This window comes from Meleagris gallopavo, chromosome Z, assembly GCF_905368555.1.
Source record: "Meleagris gallopavo chromosome Z, MGAL_WU_HG_1.1, whole genome shotgun sequence".
Taxonomy (NCBI): domain Eukaryota; kingdom Metazoa; phylum Chordata; class Aves; order Galliformes; family Phasianidae; genus Meleagris; species Meleagris gallopavo.
Window position 1 is genome coordinate 40,093,735 of NC_139435.1, and position 22,584 is coordinate 40,116,318.

General features: G+C 42.4%; 1 protein-coding gene across 8 annotated transcripts in view; it reads left to right on the plus strand.

Annotated features, from left to right (window-relative positions):
* The first annotated feature begins 19,922 nt into the window (after window positions 1–19,922).
* NTRK2 (neurotrophic receptor tyrosine kinase 2) overlaps window positions 19,923–22,584 on the plus strand; it is a 204,810-nt gene continuing 202,148 nt past the window's right edge. For 4 of the 8 annotated variants that reach the window (XR_014880318.1, XR_014880319.1, XR_014880320.1 and 1 more), the window contains exon 1: window positions 19,926–20,722. Coding sequence is in view for 4 of the 8 variants with exons in the window: in XM_085212795.1 (XP_085068921.1) it covers window positions 20,514–20,722 (209 nt within the window). In the remaining 4 variants the exon portion in view is untranslated. Of the gene's footprint in view, window positions 20,723–22,584 lie in introns of all 8 variants that reach the window. The other 4 variants (XM_085212798.1, XM_085212796.1, XM_085212797.1 and 1 more) reach the window with 4 other exon arrangements.

A 22,584-nucleotide genomic window follows, 5' to 3' on the forward strand; every position in this document is an offset into this window, starting at 1 on the left:
GTGATAGGTGGATGGTTGGACTGGATGATCTCGGAGGTCTTTTCCAACCTTGATGTTTCTGTGATTCTGTGTTTCTCTCTCTCTCTCTCTCTTTCTCTCTCTCTCTGTTTCTCTTTCTCTCTTTCTCTCTCTCTCTTCCTTTTTCTCTTCCTCTCTTCCCTTCTTGTTTGGCTGTAATAAGGAGTGTTCAGTGACCATTTATTATTTCACACTGCTGATGAATCTAGCTAGAAAAAGGAGAGCTTTTGGGCTGGGCCATACTGCAGCTTCCAAACATAAGTTATAGTAACCAATGTATCCATTCTTCAGATCTTCTGGGAATCACAGAGTCAAAAAGATTTGTCACACACATCAGTCCTGCTGGGAAGAAAAAATGACAGAGGTCAGAGAGTAATCAACCGACGCTAGTGCAGACAGTTAAAAAGAGCAACTGAGTCTGAGCAGTCATACTTAGCTAGGAAGAAACATTAAGTAGTATTTGCCAATTTACTAGCATTTTAAATCAACATATGGAGACATACAGGGGAAAAGAATCAAAAGAACACAAATGGAAATAAATGAACATATCATTTTACAGAAGAGTGGTGATGTGAGAGGAGTGCTAGTACTTTAGGGGACATACAGAACCTTTTTATTTCTGTTGAGGGTGTAGTGATGGCTGCTAAATCTCAGCATATGCTGGTACAATCCGTTGAGTTCAATTTTTGCCACTAGGTACCCACTAATGTAGCTTATCTGCTTTTCAGCTTTGAGGACTGAGAAATTCTTATTCCTTTTTTTTTTTTTTTTTTTCTTTTGACAGCATACCAGGAATCCCAATAGTTTTCTTTTACTTTCCCTTAATGATGAGAGCTTGCATCTCTGCCAAGCAATTTGTGATATCATTTGTAAGACTGGATGCTGGCCAGAATATGCTACACTAATGCCTCATCTCAAGAGCACCAATAGAACACTGGCTTCTTGTTAATTAATTATGATGTCAGCTTTGTGCAGGAAGCCACCTCCCAGTCTAGGAGCCAAGAATTCAGGTATCTGATGCAGGAAGGAGAATCACATAATACATAGGCAAGCAGTATTTGGCATAGTTATAAAAATTACCATGATGTTGCTCTCAAAATAGAAATCTGCTTATCACTTGTGGGAACTTTTATTTGTTGTTACAAAGTCTGATCTTCACAGGGTGACGGAGCACACAATGTATGTGAAAGTGTCACCAGAAAACACATTTTGTTGAATAAGATTTGAATTCTCATAAGGGATTTCGAAAGATTTGAAGGGGAATGAGGTACAGAGAAGGAGAAAATATTTAACAGAGAATTCAGAAATTGTACTCTTTTCTAAGACTTTAGATGTGTGTTAACACAGAAGTAAAAAAACTATGAAAGTTTAGCTGAAAGTAATGTCACCTATTTATTTCCATGGAAATGACACCAGATACAGAGAACACAGTCTGATAGTGCAAATTCTCAGCTACAAAATACTATTTATTTTTCAGCATAATCACCACCATTAGCTGTGCATTGTCATCAGTAGCGAACAAGAGCTGCATACTGGGCTCCTAAACATTTCCAGTTGTGACTGCTGACATTGTTGCCATAGCTAAAATGTACCACCCATCTCACTGTGCACACATCCACTGTTTAGTCTCCATAACTGTTAAGCAAGCATCAATGAATGGGTTCCATTTTTTTCAGCATGCTTTATTTCATATGCACTTCCATGTCAGACACCATTTGTCAAACTGCCCCTCTGCTGCCATCTGTCACACGGTGACAAAATGTAATGGAATACTGATGGGAAGGTTCAACCTCCACTGCTATACCACCAGCATCTGCCTCTGATGTTGTTGGCCAGCTTAACAAAGTCAGAGGTAGTACTTTTGGAGAAACCCTTGTAGAAATATTGTCTATCAATCCATCTGAAATTTATATGAGAATCTCAGTGTCTTTAGTAAATTTTGTGTCTGATTCTGTGTGACTCAAGTTCAGTTCTAATCCTACAAAGTTGGATGAAAATTTTCTTAGTGCAGTCAGAATTTCTGTGATAAAGTGTAATTAGGAATGTCAATTCTGTGGATTTATAACCTGCAAAGCACAACTCTCATTTATCTCCTGAGAGAAGTTATGGGAAAGTGTTTGTAGATAGATATTTAATTCATGGGACTGTTGGAAATATCCAAATAATTTTTGTCAGGACGATATCTCTGATAAAAGCAGATTTTATTTGCGATTGCAATGGCGGGCGTCCCGCAAGCAAGAGCGCACCTATAGACACAACGTGACAGTCTTTATACCCTGTTTTTCCCTTTACCCATCCCCCTGCCCTGTTTCCCCATTGGGTGGGTACTCCAGGTTCACAATCTTATCACAGTTTACATTTGTTAATTGGTGTGTTATCTGGTGTCAGTCAGTAGCCATCCTGTTGTTTCCAAGATGTCTCAGCGCTCTTCTTGTCGTATTGATATGGTGATTTGCTTCCAAGTCCTCATTAAACAAAGAGCACAGGGGGGCGGGGGTGATGCCAGGCCTTCCCAATGTTCCTTCAGGCGCTTCCTTGGCATGCCATGACTTGTTCTCTGGTTTGCTCAATCTTGTGTAGGATATTCTCACAATGTGTATGACAAAATATACATATATATACTTATATACAGAGTGTGCATTCCTGGGGAATAGGTCTAGAGGGTAAGTGATGCAAACTATCAGAGATCTTTCCCAAGTTTAGTGGAAAGACTCCCAAAAAGAACTATGACAGCAGAGATCATGAAATAAAAACCTATTATCCAATTCTATTGCAGAAACAACATTTGATTCCCACAGGACAAAATGATGCTTTTAGAAAATAATTATATTTGCAAAGAAGAGCAAACTTTAAAGAAAAGAAGTCCATGCTTCTGAGTACAGCAAAGGAAACTCATTCTAGGTTTCTTACCTGTCCCTGAGCTTAACTACACTGCTTTGGTAAGTAACGGCACCATAGTTTGGTGTGTTGGTGCCCATTCTGAATGTGAGAACTGGGACCTCTGGGTCTCTGGATACAGTTAAGAATGCTTATTATCCCTATGACACTTTCTCACAGTACTTCTTGAATAGGCCCTACTGGCGTTACTTTGGTAAGCCTGAGTTCAGCAGCATGACTGAAAGTTATGAACAAGAGCCCTCGGGAGTGCCTAGAACTCACTGCCTTAGGCAACTGCCACATTATTGGAGATAATTCTCATGGTATTTCTTCAGCTTCACAGAAAATATAACCAAAAGGCTAACATTTCTCATATTTTTCTGATACAAGTGTCTCACTAAGATCCCAGAACATACCTCTAGAATGAGGTAATATGCACCTAGGGTCTTTCAGGTAAAGAATCATTTGCAAAGTCTAGGATTACTCCACAGCATGCATTTTGCATCTATCCTTGCCTGCAGGTCTTTAAATGGCAGACAGCCAACCCCTCCTTTCAGATATCTTGCAACAAAATTTGTTCCTATTTTCAGGTACAGGCTTGTTCCAGAAATCACCTTCATTTTGAGGATAAAGTAAAAAGTCTTCTGACAAGATCATACCATCAAACAGAATGTCCCTCTTGTACTTGCATGTCTAGAAAACTATTTTTCAAAACTCTGTTGGGATTCTCTGATGACAACTGCCATAAAAAAACATAATTAAGACTGGTAGCACATCATTTTTATACTTCTTAATGTTTATAACATAATTTAGTTTAGCAAATATAGTTTGTAATGTTGTCTGATGTCCTGTTTCAGTAAAATAATATGTTTTTATTAAGTGAAAATTTCCACCTTGGGATGAGCTACGTTCACACCTCTCTTCCATCAGTTAGATGTCAGTGCTTCTCCTTGAGTTAGGGAGATTAACATGGAATGAAAGTAGGATGATTCATTGCTAAGTCAGGCTTTTTGTCTCACTGTATCTTCTGTGATGAGCAGAGTTTAGCGCCATTATTGCTAGACAAAGAGGTACTGGCGCCGTCAATAAAGATGACTGTGAAGGTTCAACACAGCCTGACTTAATGCCAGCGCCGCGGGCTCCTATTAAGAACCTTCCAGCAGTAACCTTTTGCTTGCAGCTGCTATACTACTCTTGTTAGTTTTTTTCCATTAAAGCAAGGGTCAAAAAGCTGCTGTATTGCAGCAATTACTTTGCATTTCTCAATGTTGTCACACTCTGCAGTCAAATTACATGCAAAACCTCAAAAGAATAGACCATCTTGCTTTGAAATTCGGCTTAAATGTCAAATGGTCAATTATCTGCCAGCAGCAGCTCATTGAGCAATTTTCCAGCCAGGTACATCTAGTTTCACTCTTTCTGAAATCCAACAGAGTCAATGCACATCAAAAAAGTAAAAGGATAAGGGATGCTCTGGGACATAAGATTTTGTCTGCTCTACAGGGAAAGCATTCAAGAAATGGCACAGGGAATGCAGTAGATATTGTTGGAAATATCCAAATAATTTTGTCAGGACGATATCTCTGATAAAAGCAGATTTTATTCGCGATTGCAATGGCGGGCGTCCCGCAAGCAGGAGCGCACCTATGGACACAACATGACAGCCTTTATACCCTGTTTTCTCCCCCTTGCCTCCCTCCTCTCCCCTGTTTCCCCACTGGCTGGGTACTCCAGGTTCACAATCTTATCAGAGGATTTACATTTGTTATTTAGTTGTTAATTTGTTTGTTATCTGGTGTCGCCATCCTGTCGTTTCCAAGATGTCTCAGTGCTCTTCTTGTCGTATTGATATGGTGATTTGCTTCCAAGTCTTCGTTAAAACAAGGATCACCGTAGTGGGGGATGATGTCAGGCCTTCGATGTCTCTTCAGGCGCTTCCTCGGGCATGCCATGACTTGTTCTACGGTTTGATCTGGTGCAGGATATTCTTGCAGTGTGTATGACAAAATATACATATATACACCTATATACACCTATATACAGAGCGTGCGTCCCTGGGACGGATTATCTAGACGATAAGTGATGTAAACTATCAGAGATCTTCCCCAAGTTAAACAGAAAGACTCCCAGAAAGAACTATGACAGTGGAGATTATGAAATAAAAATATATATATTATCCAATTCTAATGCAGAAACAACATTTGATTCCCACAATATGAATTTACCCATGATTTTTTCTCCTATTATTCAGGAGAGAAATGAACGTTTTAATTGCAGGAGAAGTTCTCATAGTTGTACGGTTTAACAAAATGTCAAACATCTCAGCTTTTGGTTGGACACAACACTGTATTAATGTGTCAAAAAAATGATTTGAAAAAGAAGTGTTAGATCTCGTAGGCTTGGAAGTCAGGATGTTGGACATCATGGCTTCAGGAGACAGGAGGGTTAGAGCATGCAGGTGGAAGTCCATTCCCTGTGATAGAGTTTCTAGTGCTTTATTTAATGTGATTAAAATGTGCCAAGTATTGGTGTTCCCAGTGTTTTGATTTTTTTTTTTTTTCCTGGGAGACTGCCCCGTGTTCTAATAATTATCACTCAAAAGTGAACAGTCTCTTCATTCTTCCCTGTCCATGCCAACTGAACGCCCTCTAATAAAACATTTGAGCTAGCTCTGTGTTGAGATCTCTTTGTATGTCCTTGAAAATGCTCTTGATTTTATAAAGTCTCCCTATGCTCAGGCTCAAATAGGAGGCATTTCCAATGTTTTTGTTTTTTTGTTTGCTTGCTTGCTTGCTTTTTTGAGAATTTTCTTGATTTACAGAATCAAACTCTATAACTCAGAGTTAGGTTATAGAGCAGGTATGTTTTTATTCAGCATTTGGCACCAAGCTGGGTGCAAGGGGGATAGCTCCTCCGAACTTGCACGCCGCAGGACAAAAGCTTGGTACAGATATAGGCCGAACTAATACATAATCAGTGTTTTTCCCGGAATTTGTATACATATTCATTACATTTCCGAGAACCCATCAGCATATGGTCCCTCCCTCTTGCACGTGCGCCGTGAGCAGTGGGGGTCTTCTGGAGGTCATGAGATGAAGGCTTATTGTCTTCAACTGAAGTAATCCAATCCCTACCTGTTCCTTGTGTGATGTTCTCTTCAAGTTCACAATAGAGTTTCAAGATGTTCTTTTCTTATCTGGCATCACATCCTGCTTACCTGCATTCCTATACAATAGTTAACCCTTAACTTGTTCTCTCTTTACTCACATTCCTATACAATGGTTCTCATCTTGCTTGCTACATTGTTTTGTGTTATTACAGCCGGCTCATGTTTACCCTTCATCCCCTAATTCATTCTCTACCCAGCATTTGCCATGTCCTTGAGTGGCAATTGAACAGCCTTCTCAGTGTAACTGAGTTGCCAGTGTAAATAGTGCTCAGACTGTGCATACATGATTGTGTTAATGAACGTAGTGTCTTGGCAAAACCATATCTTAGAAATTGGAAGACATCCCACTAATGTAATAATAACTTGCTTTTACACTGTTGCACAGTTTTTTAATCAGGACATTGGTCTTCACATGACTCTGTGGTTCTCAAGAATCATCCCAGATATTCAAGAACAAGAAGTTAATTCAAAAGCAAGAGCAGTCAAAACACATTTTCATGGATGCTGCTTTGCTTGCAGAAGCATGTGATTTTTGTTTTGTCAGCTTAAAGTGTTTGCGTTCTTGTGCTTATGGTTTGCATTTCTAGGTCACCAGAAATAACACGCTTAGTGTTAGTAAATTGATCTTAGATAACTAACAAACTAGCTGGACCAGTGGCTTCAGGGATAGTGCTCTCATTCACTAAGCATAAAAAATATGTAAATATTTAAAAATATAACTATGAAAAATATAAAAATATGAAATATAAATACATATATATATTCCATAAATATATAAGCACAGAATATAAAGTTTTATAGATGTGTGTAAAGTAATATAATGGGTTTATCATGTCTAAAAAAAAAAATACTAAATAGATCAAAAATTCAAAAATATACTAATTTTTTCTATACCATTATCTGCATTATTGCTGCTTATATTTACTCCCTGTTTAGGGTACCTGAAAAATTAAATACAAATTTTAGAAATTCAGGTGCAACTAAGTAAGAAGGAACAACTTATTTTAACATCAGGTCAAAAAGAGAACAAAAGAAAGCATTCCTACAAATCCTCAAGCAGTAGGAAGAACTTCATTCATTCTGGTAAACGTATCACTTTAATAATCATATTCATCTACCTTTCAAAATGGTGACACTTGTTTTTCCACATGTGGCTGAGTCTATGTTGTCTTGCCAAGACAAACAATCTCCTGAAACAACATTTCCAGATCAGAGTTTTAAAGATAATGACTTGAAAAGATATTTTGGCATTCAGCCATCAATATTGAGCAAACTTAACCCCAGATTTTTGTTAACTCTCTCACTACATAAAAAATTACACTGAAACAGCCTTGAACATTCATGTGCCCAGATTTATCAACCCACAGTAATTGCCACCGATCTACTTCGGTCCTTTGACCCACACTCTGTGGTCAATTAATAAATCGACAATCTGTTATTCTGTTTCACACTGGAATTGAGTAAGGTTGACAAGGAGAGCATCCTACATCAGTGGTTTCCTTTCAAAGTATACTTAAATACCATCAAATCCACAATCAATGACAACACACACACATGTTTAAAAAAGCTTTTAACCTTTTAACCATCAGACCATCTGTCTTTCAGGAAATATTGCTTTTGGTTCAAACACCAAAGCAAAGGATGGTGTACATTGTTCAGGCTCTTATAACTGGAATCTGTGGGAGACCGAAGCCCTATGAAACCCTTCAACTACCACATCCTCTCTCAGGTAAAAACAAACCAAAAAAGAAATTAAAAAAAAAAAAAATGTAGGGGCTACTGTACAAGTTCCATCCCATGAAACAGAAATCTAGACAGGACACAGTACGAGAAACAGTGATGGGAAGGAAAACTAAGCAGTCTCAGTAACCTCTCTTGAGCCTCTCAGAAGAGATAACATAGATTTATATGTAACATGAAATGGGATGTAAGACTGATTTCCTTAAAAAGGGATGGAAAAAATCACAGCTGCAGCCCTATTCACACAAACAGCTGCAGTGAGGCCAGATGCTTGTCCCAAGCCTGGTGGAAACTCTGTAGCAGTAGCAGAATCTAGACTGGCTCTGCAATTGTGGATGTGAAAAAAGGGAGAGTACATCCAATTTTAAGTAAGCTGTATGTGTATTAAAGGATGAAACCAGGACATAAATTGGGTTTGACCACGCGTGAAACATGACTAAAGAAAGTTATTCTTAGCAATAAAAACACCTGGGGAATCTCTGGCAGACGTGACTGCACAAAACACTGATGAGACACAGTCCTGTGCCAGGAAGAATATTGAATTGCAGATGTCTATTCCCAAGTACAGGGGCTATGAGGAAATGTTGCACCATGGGCAGAGTTCTGCATGCTAGCCAGGGCAGTGTAAGAAAAGTACAGTTTCTACTGTGCCTAAATGAACCAAACAGGAGTGGACTACAAGGACATGAGTTTCAGGGCTGGATGCTGGGCATATGTTTCAGAACTGCGTTTATTTCCTGAGGATGTATAATGCCTACGGCCACTGATGAGGGGAAGGAGAAGGTTTGAGTAGTTGGGAATCAGCCAGAAAAATCAGATCAATTACTCTATAAGTATCAGGGGCCCAAATGCAAAAACGGAGCTAAATTCTATAGGAGTAAATCTTGGAAAACAGGCACTGAGTGCTGTTGAACAGTTACATAGTTGACAAAATACTTGTGCTACATGTAGAAGAGACGACCTTCTGCCTGAATCATGATGAAAACTAAGTGCTACAGGCATTGGTCAATGGAGTTAACAGTGTAGGCATACTGGACTATGATGCTCTTGAACTTGCAGGGCAACTTACTCACTGTTTTTGAGGAGAATGCTCTTCCAAGTCTCTTATACATCACTGGATGAAATAAAAGACGGACAAGAATTGTGAACAAGAAATTCCTTTTGAAAGGGCATTATGATCATGCTCTTTCAGTGTTTTGTGTTCTCTAAATATTTACAGGAACCTCAGGAGAAATTTCCTCAAAGGGTAATTCAAAGGCAGAAGTATATGGAAAACAGTCTTCCACATCTAGATAGTCACCTGAAGATTTCTTAGTCAGTACAGAATTTCAGGACATGCTCATAGAATCATAGAAACATAGAATGGTTTGGATTGGAAATGACCTTTAAGATCATCTAGTTCCAATTCCTCTGCTGTAGTTAGGGACTCCACCCACTAGACCAGGTTGCTCAAAGCCCCATCCAGTCTGGCCTTGAATGCTTCCAGGGAGGGGGCATTCACCACCTCACTGGGCAACCACTTCCAGCATCTCACCAACTTCACAATATAGAATTTCTTCCTAATCTAGTCTAAATCTGCTCTCTTCCAGTTTAAAGCCATTTCCCCTCATCCTGTCACTATCTGCCAGTAAAAAAACTTTCCCCAACTTTTGTGTAGGCCCCTTTCAGGTGCTGGAAGGCCACTATAAGGTCTCCTCGGAGTTTTCTCTTCCTCAGACTGAGCAGTCCCAGCTCTCTCAGCCTGTACTCATAGGGGAGGCACTCCAGCCCTCCGATCATCTTCATGGCCCTCCTGTGGACTTGCTCCAACAACTCTAACAACTGCGGGGGGCTCCAGAACTAGACACAGTACTCCAGGTGGGATTTCACGAAAGCAGAGTAGAGGGACAGAGTCACCTCATTCGATCTTCTGGTCATTCTTCTCTTGCTGCAACCCAGGATATGATTGACCAAAAGGGTGAGGGAGGTGATTACATCCATATGCTCTACTCTTGTGAGACTCCACCTGAAGTACTGAATCCAGTCCTGGAGTCTTCAACAGAAGAATGACATAGACTTGTTGGAGCTGATCCAGAGGAGGGCCACAGAGATTATAGAATCATAGAATGTCTTGGATTGGAAGGGCTCTCAGGGATCATCAATTTTCAACTCCTCTGCTGCAGGCAGGTTTGCCAGCTGCTAGATCAAGTACTACATCAGCTTGCCCAGGATCCCTTCTGACATGGCCTCCAGGAAAGAGACAAACATAACCTCTTTGGGCAACTTCATCCAGCAGCTCAACACTCTCTCAGTGAAAGAATTCCCCCAACATCTAATCTAAATCTTCCCTCCTTTAGTATAAGACCATTCCCCCTTCTCATACTGCTGGCTCCCTGTACAAAAATTTGATTTCCCTCCTGTTTATAATATACCTTTAAAAACTGGAAGGTAGCACCCACAGCCTTCTTTTCTCCAGACTGAACACTGAAGGAACTGGGTTTGTTCAGACTGGAAAAGAGAAGGCTGCGGGGCGAACTCATTGTGATCTTCCAGTATTTAAAGCGAGCCTATAAATGCAGCTTATAAGCAAGATGGAGAGTGTCTTTTCACATGACCCGATAGTGATAGAAAAAGGGGAAACAGTTCAAAATTAAAAGAAGGGAGATTTAGATTTGATGTTAGGGAGAAATTATTTACTCACACCTTGGTGAGGCATTGGCACAATCCAGAGAAGCTGTGGGTGCCCTATCTCTGGAGGCATTCAAGACCAGGTTGGGTGGGACCCTGGGCAGCCTGATCTAGTAGGTGGCAACCCAGTTATGGTAAGAAGCTGGAACTAGATAATCTTTAATGTTCCTTCAAGCCCAAGACATCCTGTGATTCTACAATTCTATGGTGTGTATTTATACAGAAAATTTGGGGGAAGGCCTATGGTGTGAATGAGATATGATATCTGACAGTTCAAGATGAAAAGTATTAAGAATTACCACTGACAGGAAAAACTCTCCTGAATAGAGTTGTCCACATCTATGAGAAACAAAAGCAACAGAGTCTGATGAGAGAAAATGTAGGATTGTTTTGGTTCACTCAGTTCATTTAATCTTCATCACTTAGGATGAGTGATGAAACTGTGAATGATGGGGGAAAATCAAATTTAAATATTTTATAGTGTCACCCTCAATAGAAGCTCCCAAATTGCCTTTGCAACTTGGTGCTTGTAGAAAGGTTGCTAAAATCTGCAAACTGCATTTGAAATGACAGAACCTTTCTAAGATACAGAGACCCAGCCAAAAACTGAAGCAGCTGATTCACTAAGTTGAAGGCAGTGACTGGAAAGGTCACAGGGACTGGCTCATGGAATGTTCTCAGAAATCTGATGAGTTAAGTCTGCCACTAGGCAAAGAAAGACTGTAGCTGTTACTCCTGGCTTGTGCAAAATTACATCTTAATTCCTTTAAAGACCCATTAACTCAGGACAAATATATCGGGGGATATGGATCATGCCCCTGGAAAAATACATTTAACTGGAATGCAAATTTCAATCTGAAGTTTTGAAAGTATTAGTGTAATCTATGGCTAAGAAAACAAAATCTTCAGTTTGCAGTTACAGAGGTGAGAGGGGAGGAACCATCCCTTCCCTTTCTTTTTTTTTTTTTCTTTTTTTTTTTTTTGCTCTGTAATTCTTGGATGAAAGGTTCAAGTGAATAATATATTTAATGAAAGTTCAGGCATCAGTGTGCAATGTGAAAAAAAAAAAAGGGAATTTAACCAAATATTTTGGGCATGAATAGAATACATAAATGAGAACTTTCATACATCTAAAAAAGATAATCCCTACAAATACCTCTAGTAAATTCCAATTAAAATAGGTATAAACTTCTGCTGCTTTACTAGTTCCAGCTAACAGATGGAACATAAGGCCAAGGTAAAAATGTACAACTCAAGTAGCATTTAAATCCAGAGGACTAAGCGGCGCAGGGCAGATAAGTGATAGTTATGGCAATAGGAATCTTTTACTGACTTCAGCTTTAGGGCTTAAACTGTAAGTTGAATTCATCTTAAATGAACATGAATACAATCAACAGGCATTGCTTCCTCTGCAGAACTGTAGGTAATGTACTTCATATAATAAGCCCTGCAGCTTCAGAGAGCCAGCTGCATACTGCTTTAGCTAGCACTTTAGAGATAGTACCAAAAAAAAACCCCAGGCTCCGAGATTAAATTATGCTAACACTTTCAAAACCAAAATGTTCTCAGATTATGTTCTCCTATGATATTCTCTGTTCGAAGGCAACTGTCAGCTTTTCCATTGATCCAGATGTTGCCAAACCATAAGGCAACTCTGTCTGAACTTCAGAAAATCTAGCAGCAAGTGGTGCCTAAACAATGCCTGCATGAAGAAACAACACTATCAAGATCTTATGAAAAGGATTAAGTGATGATGATGGTACAGCTTAAAATGTCTCTTATACTGTGTGGTTGCTGTGGGAAACCAAGTGGAAGTACCATAGAAACCCGCAGAGCATTATGTAAAACAATCCCTTATGGCCTGTTACCAAATCTGGGTGTTGTTGGAAGGAAAAGGCTCCAGGGGAGACAGGAAAAAGATCACAATATCTTAGTTGCCAGCAAAGGCTGTGGGGCCACAGAAGAAAATTAACAAGGATGGCGGCCTTATCCAAAGTTGAAGGAGAAAGAGCAGAGTGGAGAAGATATTAATCAAAGGGATCTGCATAACTTCCATTCCAGACTAAATCTTGAAATCAAACTTGAAAGGGACCAGAAAACTCTGCAGCAAAATAGCTTGGTAGGAAATTTGTCACTACATTTTTTTTCACATAGAAAAGTCAGGCACAGAAGTTTACAGCATCAAGAGATGATTTCATAAGCAGAGAATGAGACAGCCATTTTCTGAAAGCAGAGTATTGTACTGTTCTATGTCCACAGTTGGTAGGTCTTTTATAACAACAATCCTATTTTCCTCTTGCTCAGTCATAAAAATGGTTATAATGTCTTTAAATGTGTATGGCAAAGTCTGTAGTATCTGTAGGACATCAGTTGAGACAGGTAGAATAAAATAAAACATAAACTGCTAACAAGAAGTACTACCTTTACATAGCATCATCTCTAGTACCAATATTTTTAACGTAACAAAATAAAAACTAATGAATCATAGAATCATAGAATCATAGAATTTCTCAGGTTGGAAGGGACCTCAAGGATCACCAAGTCCAACCGCAGTCTAACCATAGTACCCTAACTCTAACAACCCTCTGCTAAATCATATCTCTGAGCACCACATCCAAACAGCTCTTAAACACGTTCCAGGAACGGTGACTCAACCACCTCCCTGGGTAGCCTACGCCAATGTTTAACCACCCTTTCTGTAAAGAAGTGTTTCCTAATGTCCAACCTAAACTTATCTTGGCGCAACTGGAGGCCATTTCCCTTCGTCTTGTCACCTGTCACCAATGAGAAGAGACCTACCCCGCTCTCACTGTAAGCTCCCTTCAGGTACTGGAAGAGAGTAATAAGGTCTCCCCTCAGCCACCTGTTCCCCAGACTAAACAGCCCCAGCTCCCTCAGCCTCTCCTCATAGGGCTGATTTTCCAAGCCCTTCACTAGCCTCGTTGCCCTTCTCTGGACCTGCTCCAGTACCTCCACGTCCCTTCTGTACTGAGGTGCCCAAAAGTGAACACAGTACTCGAGTTGAGGCCTCACCAGTGCCGAGTACAGGCGCAGGATTACTTCCCTAGTCCTGCTCACCACACCATTCCTGATACAAGCCAGGAGGCCATCAGCCTTCTTGGCCACCAAAGCACACTGCTGGCTCATGTTCAGCCAACTGTCCATCAGAACTCCAAGGTCCCTTTCCATCAGGCAGCTTTCCAGCCACACCTCCCTCTCAGGGTTGCCTGGGGTTGTTGTGACCAAAATGCAGGACCTGATACTTGGCTCTATTGAAACTCATGCCTTTAACCTTGGCCCATCTATCCAGTCTGTCCAGGTCCCTCACAGTATATTATTATAAACTAAGTGGAAGTATTATCTCTATTCACCTCACAGACCATCAGGATCTCTCATTTCTAAATGGGTCAGTTGGAAACAAACAATTTCTGAGTTTCTAGTTCTCTGCTAGTTAACTTATCTCTGCTCATGGCTGTGATCCATACCATTCTGAGAAGAAGCATTTTCAGCTATCATCTGTAGTTTTGCACAGTGTCTTCCTGTGCCACTGGCAATACACACAACTGTACATGAAATATTTTCACTTGGAGAAACAGGCCATGTCATGAGATGGTTACTCTAGTTTGAGTGAGACACTGGAATGGCTGTGACAAGCGTATCTGCATCATAAATCAAGTGTTTTCTATCTTAATAAGCTACAGAGATTTCTTTCTGTTGGTTGCTGTATTACATATGGCCCAAAAGGTAAGGAGTAAAAATCATGTTTTAGTCCCATGTAAAACTACCTTAACTGCAAAATCATGAGCAAAACACATTTATGGTATGTAGTCCATATGGTAGGGATACAATAAATAATGAGTGCATCACTAACTTAGTAATTCACAGTGGTAACTGAAGTTGACTTGCAATGTTCTATAGTTAAGTTTTCAGATGATTTCTTATCTTATAAATTATTGTACCAGAAACTGAGCTTGCTTTGTTTGTTTATTTGTTTGTTTTACTGATTTTACTGATTAGTGTAAAGGAAGACTCAAAACATCATTGGCTCAGTATGGCAAAAAAAAAAAAAAAAATCATTTGTGTCTCAATTGTTTTTAAACTGAGAGAAAACTGTCAATGATTTTCAGATTTTTATTATGTTTGCACTTTCCACCCATTGAGCCTTGTAATATGTGTCTGCATATAGACATGCAGAGAATAAGTTGGATTATCTGGAGGACCAATCATTACTGTGAATGTGCAAGTCCGTGCATGTGATAAAAACTTAACTTGAATGAATGTCACTTGACAAAATCAGCAAAATGGAATAGTAGAGCTAACTGGCTACTTTGGGATTCTTGTCACTGACACAGAATCATAGAATCACCAAGGTTGGAAAAGATCATCTGGTCCAACTATCCACCACCCACCACCAATATTTCCCACAAAACCATGTTCCTCAGTACAATATCTGAAAATTTCATGAATGCCTCCAGCAATGGTGACCCCATCACCTCATTGGGCAGCCTGTTCCAATGCAGAGGGAAAAATATCATTGACATTTGATGTTAAGTGTTAAGGAAGCTGTACATAGATAGATGTACAGTCAACAAGCTGTTTGGCTGTCTGCAGAGAGACTCAGAAGAGTGGTGGATAAAACAATGAGGTATGTGTAGCAGCCTGCAGTGATCAAGATAGGGGCTTGCTGCTGTGAAGCCCCGTAAGACAGAAAAAAGTTCTGCCTTGGACTTCAGCAGAAAATGGAAGTTCATGCTCCATGCAATCATTACTTTCACTACCTTCTCCAAAAATACAGGCTTTTGTGATAAATGAGGAGAATCCTTGCTTCTACCATGATGTGATTGTTTCTTGATGAAAAGCATGTAATTCTGCTCTTGTAACACACTGTGATAAACGTTAACACAGTGTTACTAGGAACTCTGTTTAATACCTTGGCCATGACACAGGCATAGATGTTAGGCCAGGAGGCTGGGGTACATGCCTTGCTTTAGTAGTATATTGGGAAGGCCACTGACAACCCTCATGTTTGAAACTCTGTGGGATGTAAGAAGCGACGCTGAAGGGTGAAGAGTGCCCCTAGAAGAGTGGTTGCACAAAATAAATGAATTATCTGTTAATATCCAACTGGAATCAGCCATTAGATGGTCAGAGTTTCATTTAATACCTTGCTTGTTAGAAATGTAGTAGGTACACTTACTTTTCCTCTCTCTTCAGTCGTCCCTTCCTCCCAAAATAAAGTGGTGTGCTAATCTTCTTGAGCACGAGATGGCAGGATTGAGCTCCACTTTAAAGGCAATAAATGTAAATCTGCTGCTTGAAAAAGATAAGGAGAAATCTCATTCATTACTCAGCAATGCAAAATGAGTGATGATTAAGAAGGCAGATGAAACTCTAAACAAGTGGAACACTGCACACAACAAAAGCTGGGCTAGCACATTTAAAGCATACCTTGAGATAGGTGGTAATTCTGAAAAGAGCTGTGTGGAAGCAATTTTTGTTATTGAGGGAAAAGATGTGGGAGATTGGGAAAGAGGAACAAGTCCACCTCAGCATAATTACCAACGTAGCAGACATTGGAGATTTATGTTCATATGTGTGCTGTGAGTCATAGTGCAGCTGTGTCTCTCTGATCGTGGTTTGGTATGAATGCAGGAAAATATTCATGTGGGAAGTTGCATTGGAATCAGCATATAAGTCTGGTAAGCAAAAAAATTACTGATAAAATCTAGAATTCCTACAAGTCGTTCATGCTTCCCCTTCTCTAACTGCTCAGAATTCCCAGGCAGTAAGAAATGTGCAGGAAGGATGCAAAGCCTCTGTTGCAGCTTTGGTACTGACATATAAGGCTGGTCCTTTTGAGTGCATGCCTTTGGATAGGATAGGACACTCTGGAACAAGTATTCATCATGCTCTCACCTTTCCCTAGCCTCCATAGTTCCTTATACTCCCAATTGAATAACAGCATTCTTGTAGAGATTCCTTGAATTTTCACACCTTGTCTTTTTTGCTCCAATCCATTATGCTGCACCTTTCCAGATACTTACTGTAATTTCTACTCTGTGATACACGAAGATGCTTTATGTATAAGACTTCGAGTTTCAGGGCAGTAATTTCAAGAAAACACTTTGATTATTCAGCATATTCATAACATGTTCTCATAACTTCATTTACACTAGTAAAAAATGGACAAAGAAATGCTTACTGTAAGGGAAAAGAACACCTGCAAAGTTGTTAATTTGTTTTTAACTAACAATGACAAATTTGACTCTGACTCACCTGATGTGGGGAGGTGCTCACCTCCCTCCCCTCAACAGGCTCGATGCTAGAGATCCTGGCATTCTTTGAGGTGACCCATTTGTCGTACTAGCAATACAGAAGTTTTTGTAATGGCTGACACGAATCTTCCTGGCTGTAAATCAAGTCCATTATTTCTTGTCCTTCCCTTGTAGACAAGGGAAAAAATTTTCACCTATCCCCTGCAGAACACTGCGTATTTCAGGAGTGTTTTGGCACCTCTCTGCAAACTCCTGAGTACCAAACAAAATTGTTCTTTCAATCCTAACGCAGACTTTGTATTTTCTAGGCCTCTGATCACACTCTGTTGCTGTGTCACATTTTTAGGGCTTTGCTCTAGTTTTACCTCCTTTGGAATGATGTGTGCTCTCGTGGCACTCCCAGAAAGCTCCTTCTCTCTGGTGGTTTTGTTGTGGTTGTCCTTTAGGTAATAGCTTGTAGGCAGTAATTGAGCAAAGCCTTACTCAGTGAGAAAAAGCATAGAAGAATAGTGCTATTTTTATAGACAAATACATTCATGTAGAAACAGTAATAATTTATCATATGTTCTTTGTGCTACTTGTAACACTGGAACTAAAGGACTCCAGACTCACAGTCGTACCTGTGGAGGAGGAATCCCTTTCCCCAGCTCTGCAGGACAGCTGTGATGGTTCCAGGTGGAACACTCCCTTTATTTCAGACATGTTGTGGGCATCTTTTCTTATCTTCCTCCACCCCAGCAATCTCTGTCATTAAGCTCTACATTTAGAGATGGTGGTGCTGTGAGCCCCAACCCTTCTACAAAAGGACTGCCATGTGCCCCAGCAATGCTTTTGTGGAAAATCCAAACCATCATCTACAACAGGTGCTGATGCTGCTTTCCAGTGCATGCTCCAGCATCATTTAATATCAACCCACAGCTCATCAAATTCCAAATCTTATCCATAGAGCTTCATGACTTGATGATCCTTGAGGTCTCTTCCAACCTGAGTAATTCTATGATTCTATGATTCTTCCATCACTATTGATCCACTGGACTACTGGACTCAAATGTGTGGCTCCACACAAAATTTTGACAGTTCTCAATTTTCTGAAAACCCAGAAAACAAACTTATGCCCATGAGATAGTAAAGTCCAGTATGAACCCATACAAAATCAGAAAAATTTAAGCTTGTTGTCATGAAGTCATTAGGAATATTACCATGAGTATTAATTGCCTTTAAGAGCTGATGTTCTTGTGTTCACCAAGAAGAAATCAGGCATAGATCTGGAAGCAGATTTCTCTGCGGAACATATTTCAGATTCTGCAGTGGTTTCCAAGGTTTGGAAGCCTAACTGTGTTAGAGACCTCTCCCCAGCTTTTTTTTGTAAATAGCATCATATTGCCATTTGTGCTATTAATCTTCCCATCTCTCTTCTCCTCTTTAAACACCTTTATCTAAATACTTTAAAAATCCCAACCAATACTGCATCTAGAACATTGTCCTATGTTTTTTTTTATCTTACTTGCTATATTTCTCTGAACATTTCCATTTAAACAAAATATCCTGATTTAAAACAATTAATGCCCCCCCCCTTCCAATTTTTTCCAGAGTTGTGTTACCTACAGACAAAATATCTTGTGCTTGAATAATATTTTTATGATTTTTTCACATTCTTATGCTGCACTATGTGGGTTTAGGACATTTTTATTACTTATTGCAGGGACTCTCTGAACCCTTCTTATGTTTTTTTTAGAAATGACAGAATGCTGGATCTGACAGGAAAGATTTGTATTCTGAGTAGAAGACCTGTACGTATGCAACCATTTTATTCAGATTTCTAATAAATTTGACGTAAATATGGTAACCTGATTGACACTATTTTAATTTACATATCTTTTTCCAGTCTTTACTCATTGCCCTATACAGAAGTATGAATCAGAGTTCCGGCGAGGTATGTCTGCAGCTGTGTTAGCAGGATGTTCTTTGAAAGCAGAACAGCCCTGATGGTGACTGTGTCAGGCCTATGAATGTACGCAGCAAGAACTGTATTTTTCCATAGCCTGAGAAATGCAAATAGAACAGAGTGTTCACTCAATTAATGTGTGACATGTCAAATTGATTCCCGAGCACTTTCTAAACAGCATGGTGACAACTTGTTCTGCATCTTCGTAGTGAAAATTCTGTGACCATTCTTTCTTTAATTCAGTGATGGAACTCTGATCTACTCATTTCAAAATACGCAGCTCTAGCAATTTAGTAAGAAAGGGCCATCACCACCTTTGAATATAATGGCATGTAGGCAAGCAAGCAGTCTGCCAAACAATAAGGCAATGACTGCCCGGTATTTATCGGGGCATGAGGAACAGTGACTCGGAAATGACAGAACAACAAGACAGAACAGCAACACTGCGATCCCCAGTTTCCCCGAGCTCGTTGAATCTGCAAACACATGACACGCGTGTAGGTCAGACCTGCACCAAATGATAACCCAGCTCTAGGAGCCCCCAAAGCCGGGCGCCTCACGGGCCGGCAGGCAGCGGGTGTAAATGACGGGTGTAAATGATTGCCGCCGGTGCCGAGGAGCTCCGCGGGGCGGCGGCCGCGGGCGCGATGTAAGGCGGCGGCGGGACGCGCGGTGGCGCCTGCGGAGCGCGCAGCGCCGGCCACTGCGGCGGGCTCCGGGCGCAGAAATCGTTGCGGAAAACCCGCACCCTGCGGGTGGGAGGGGAGGAGGGGGAGAGAGGAACGGGGGGACATTTGTGGGGGAGAACGAGAACCAGACTGCTGAGCTGCCGAGGGGTGGACAGGGCGTTCTGGGGAAAGAGAAAGGCTGCTCATCTGCCGCCTCCCAGGGTTCTTAAGGCATCCTCATTTAGCGCCCCGAAGACAGGGGTGCCGTCGCCCTCGCCCCGGCAGCTGCCCGCTGCCTCTCGGCAAAGTGTTCCCACACGCCGCCCCGGTGGCGCCCTGCGGGGCGCACAGTCCGCACCTGCGGCAGGGCGGTCCCACATCTCCCAGGGGTGCGTGAGTGTGCATGAGTATGTGTGTGTGAGTGAGTGTGGTTGTACACGCGAGTGAGCGAGGGTTTCGGCGCAGGCTGCCTATTGGTATCTCTCTCTTCGGCACCCTCCCTCTTATCCTCCGCCCTCCTCCCTCCCTAGTTGCTTTTGTTCCTTTTTTTTTTTTTATTTCAGATTTCAGGCTCATTTTGTGGAGTTTCTGCCCCTCTCTGCGTCAGCTCCACGTCACTTTGCCGGCAGCTCCCCGGCTTGGGCTGGGAGCAGGAGCTAGGGCTGCTTTATTATCAGCTGGAGGGAGGAGGAGACGGTGCGTGAAGCGGCGAGCTCGGCGCCCCGAGCCCCGCCGCTGCCGAGGGCTGCGCCCTCCCTCCCCGCCCGCCTCTCTCTCGCGGGCAACGACACCCGAGCCCCCGCAGGTAGGAGCGCAGCCTCCGCCACCTGCCCCGACCGCTCCGCTCGGAGCGTTTTGCAGCATCATCGGGAGCCGCCGCGAGGGCAGGCGGTGCCGCTGCCCGCCCGCGGGGCCGGGGCAGGTGCCACGCCAAGCACCGCTCGCTCGAGTCCCGCCGCTCCGCAGCCCCGGGCGGGCACCGCGGCGGGGCGGCTGCGGCTGCGGCGCGGCGCGCCCATGTGAGCCCCGGCCGCTGGGTGCCGGCCCGCAGCGCAGAAGGCTGCGCACCCTCCCTCCGGGCGTGTGCCCCGACAGCGGCGGCGGCAGCAGCAGCGGGAGGAGGCCGTCGGGCAGCGCTGGAGTAAGCGGGAGGCATGGTGTCCTGGCGGCGGAGGCCGGGTCCCGGCCTTGCGCGGCTGTGGGGCTTGTGCTGCCTGGTGCTGGGCTGCTGGCGGGGCGCGCTAGGCTGCCCCGCGTCCTGTCGCTGCAGTTCCTGGCGGATCTGGTGCTCGGAGCCAGTGCCGGGCATCGCCTCCTTCCCCGTGCCGCAGCGGAGCGCCGAGGATGACAATGTCACTGAGATGTGAGTACGGGCCGGCCTCGGCCCCAGTCCGGGCGCGGCGGGCGGAGGGCAACTTCCCCGCGCGGAGATGCACTTGTTCCGCGGGCAGCCGCGGTGGCTGGGAGCCCGAAAGTCCACTGTGATTTAATTGCGCTCGACTTGCCAGCGATTCTCTTGCGAGCCCACTGGGATGATAAATCCCTATTGCCGCGATGCGGTTCCCCGCGAGCGGGGCGGGAGGTGAATGCGGAGTCGCTGTCGGCTGCGGAGCAGCGCGGAGCGAGGTGGGCGCCCGGTGTTGCCTCCGGTCCTGACCGCCCCCGGTGTGCGCGCAGCCCCCAGCGCACCTCTGCAGCGGACCCGGACGAGGTCTTAAGTTATTGATTTATTTTACTTTCGCGCCCCTAGTTTAATCCTGTGAGCTTTAGTGGGATTTCACCCTCTTCACTGGTCTCTCCACTTATACCCTTTTACTGTTACGGGAAAAAAATAAAAAAAGAAAGAGAAGGGATGCGGCATATTCTGAGAAAGAGCAGCCGCAAACTGTCTCCCCTCCCATAGCCATAAGAGTGCGAGCCTGCTTTGCCCTTCTCCATAAGTTGGCCCCTAGCCTGCAGGGGAACGAGCCGGGTGCTCTCTTAGCCAGTGATGGAGGATTAGGAAACCCATTAATAGCGAGGAAAGTGCAAAAAGTTTTTTTCTCTCTCAACCGTGTGTGGCTTCCATCCCTGCTTGCCAGCAGCTGATTCTGGTAAGGGAGTTGTATAGCAGTTCCTGCTCAATCCTGCATCCTCTGACAGCCTGGCACTGAGGGTCATCTGCATGCCTTAGCTGAGAAAAGGCACAAGGACGCTTGCTGAGCAAAAATGTTGGATATTGGGGTGCAGATGACAGACCTGGGGGAAAAGCCTTCTCAATTTGCTTTTTCCACCTCTTTCTTCCCTGGGCCGTGTTGTTTCCAGATTTTTTCACAAAAATTCACAAACATTTTTTCACGTGACAATTTTATTGTAAAAGCTTCTGAAATATTTTTCCCCAAATCCGTACAGATTTCTAGTGGTTTCACTTCTACTTTCTTCTCCTCTTTCTCAGATTTCTTTAAAACCAACACAAAAATGACACAAAGTGTCGTGTGATATTAGATATTAGCCTTTGGGCTACCTTTCTGCAGTTTGTGGTAGTCCATTTCCTGCATTTCCCAGTGAGGTTAGAGGAAAAAATGGGGGCTTTCATCCCTGCTGTTCGTCTGTAGCCTATCTTTAGCAGATTTTAGGACCTACAATATTTCCAAGTTCTTACAGCAGTTATTGTTTCAGATGTTTAATATTCAGTGGATTACTTTGTTTGAAAAGATTGCTTCGAACTATGCATCACTGCTCATTTTCATCAGCTTTCCTAGGCGTATTACTTCGTACTTCCTATTTGGAGGCAATGCAGCAATCTCCCCCTAGAATTTAAACTCTGTTTAAAAGACTAAGGAAAGAAATGTGCACATAAATTTGTACTCCATCCATGACCAGCTTGAAACATGTCTAGTCATTTTGCACTGGTGCTTCTTGCTTTCATTCTGCCCTATGTTTTTTTTTCAGCATTGCTGTCTTTACAGTTCTGCTCAGGTTTTACTGTATCATTCTGTGACATTGCCTGTTGTCATGTTCGGTGATCCAAAAATAATTTTGACTCATGGATTTCTCAGGAGATGCTGTGGCACATATTTAAGACGGTCTTCCCTAGAGTACTTTTAACACAGAACGTGAAGGCTCTTTGATGACTTTGTTGACATAAAAGTTGGTCTGCATGGCTATCATATTATTTTGTGAGAATTTAGTGAACAGTAAATATATGAAAAAGTGGAAGATGCAGATTGTGAAAATCTTTTTAAC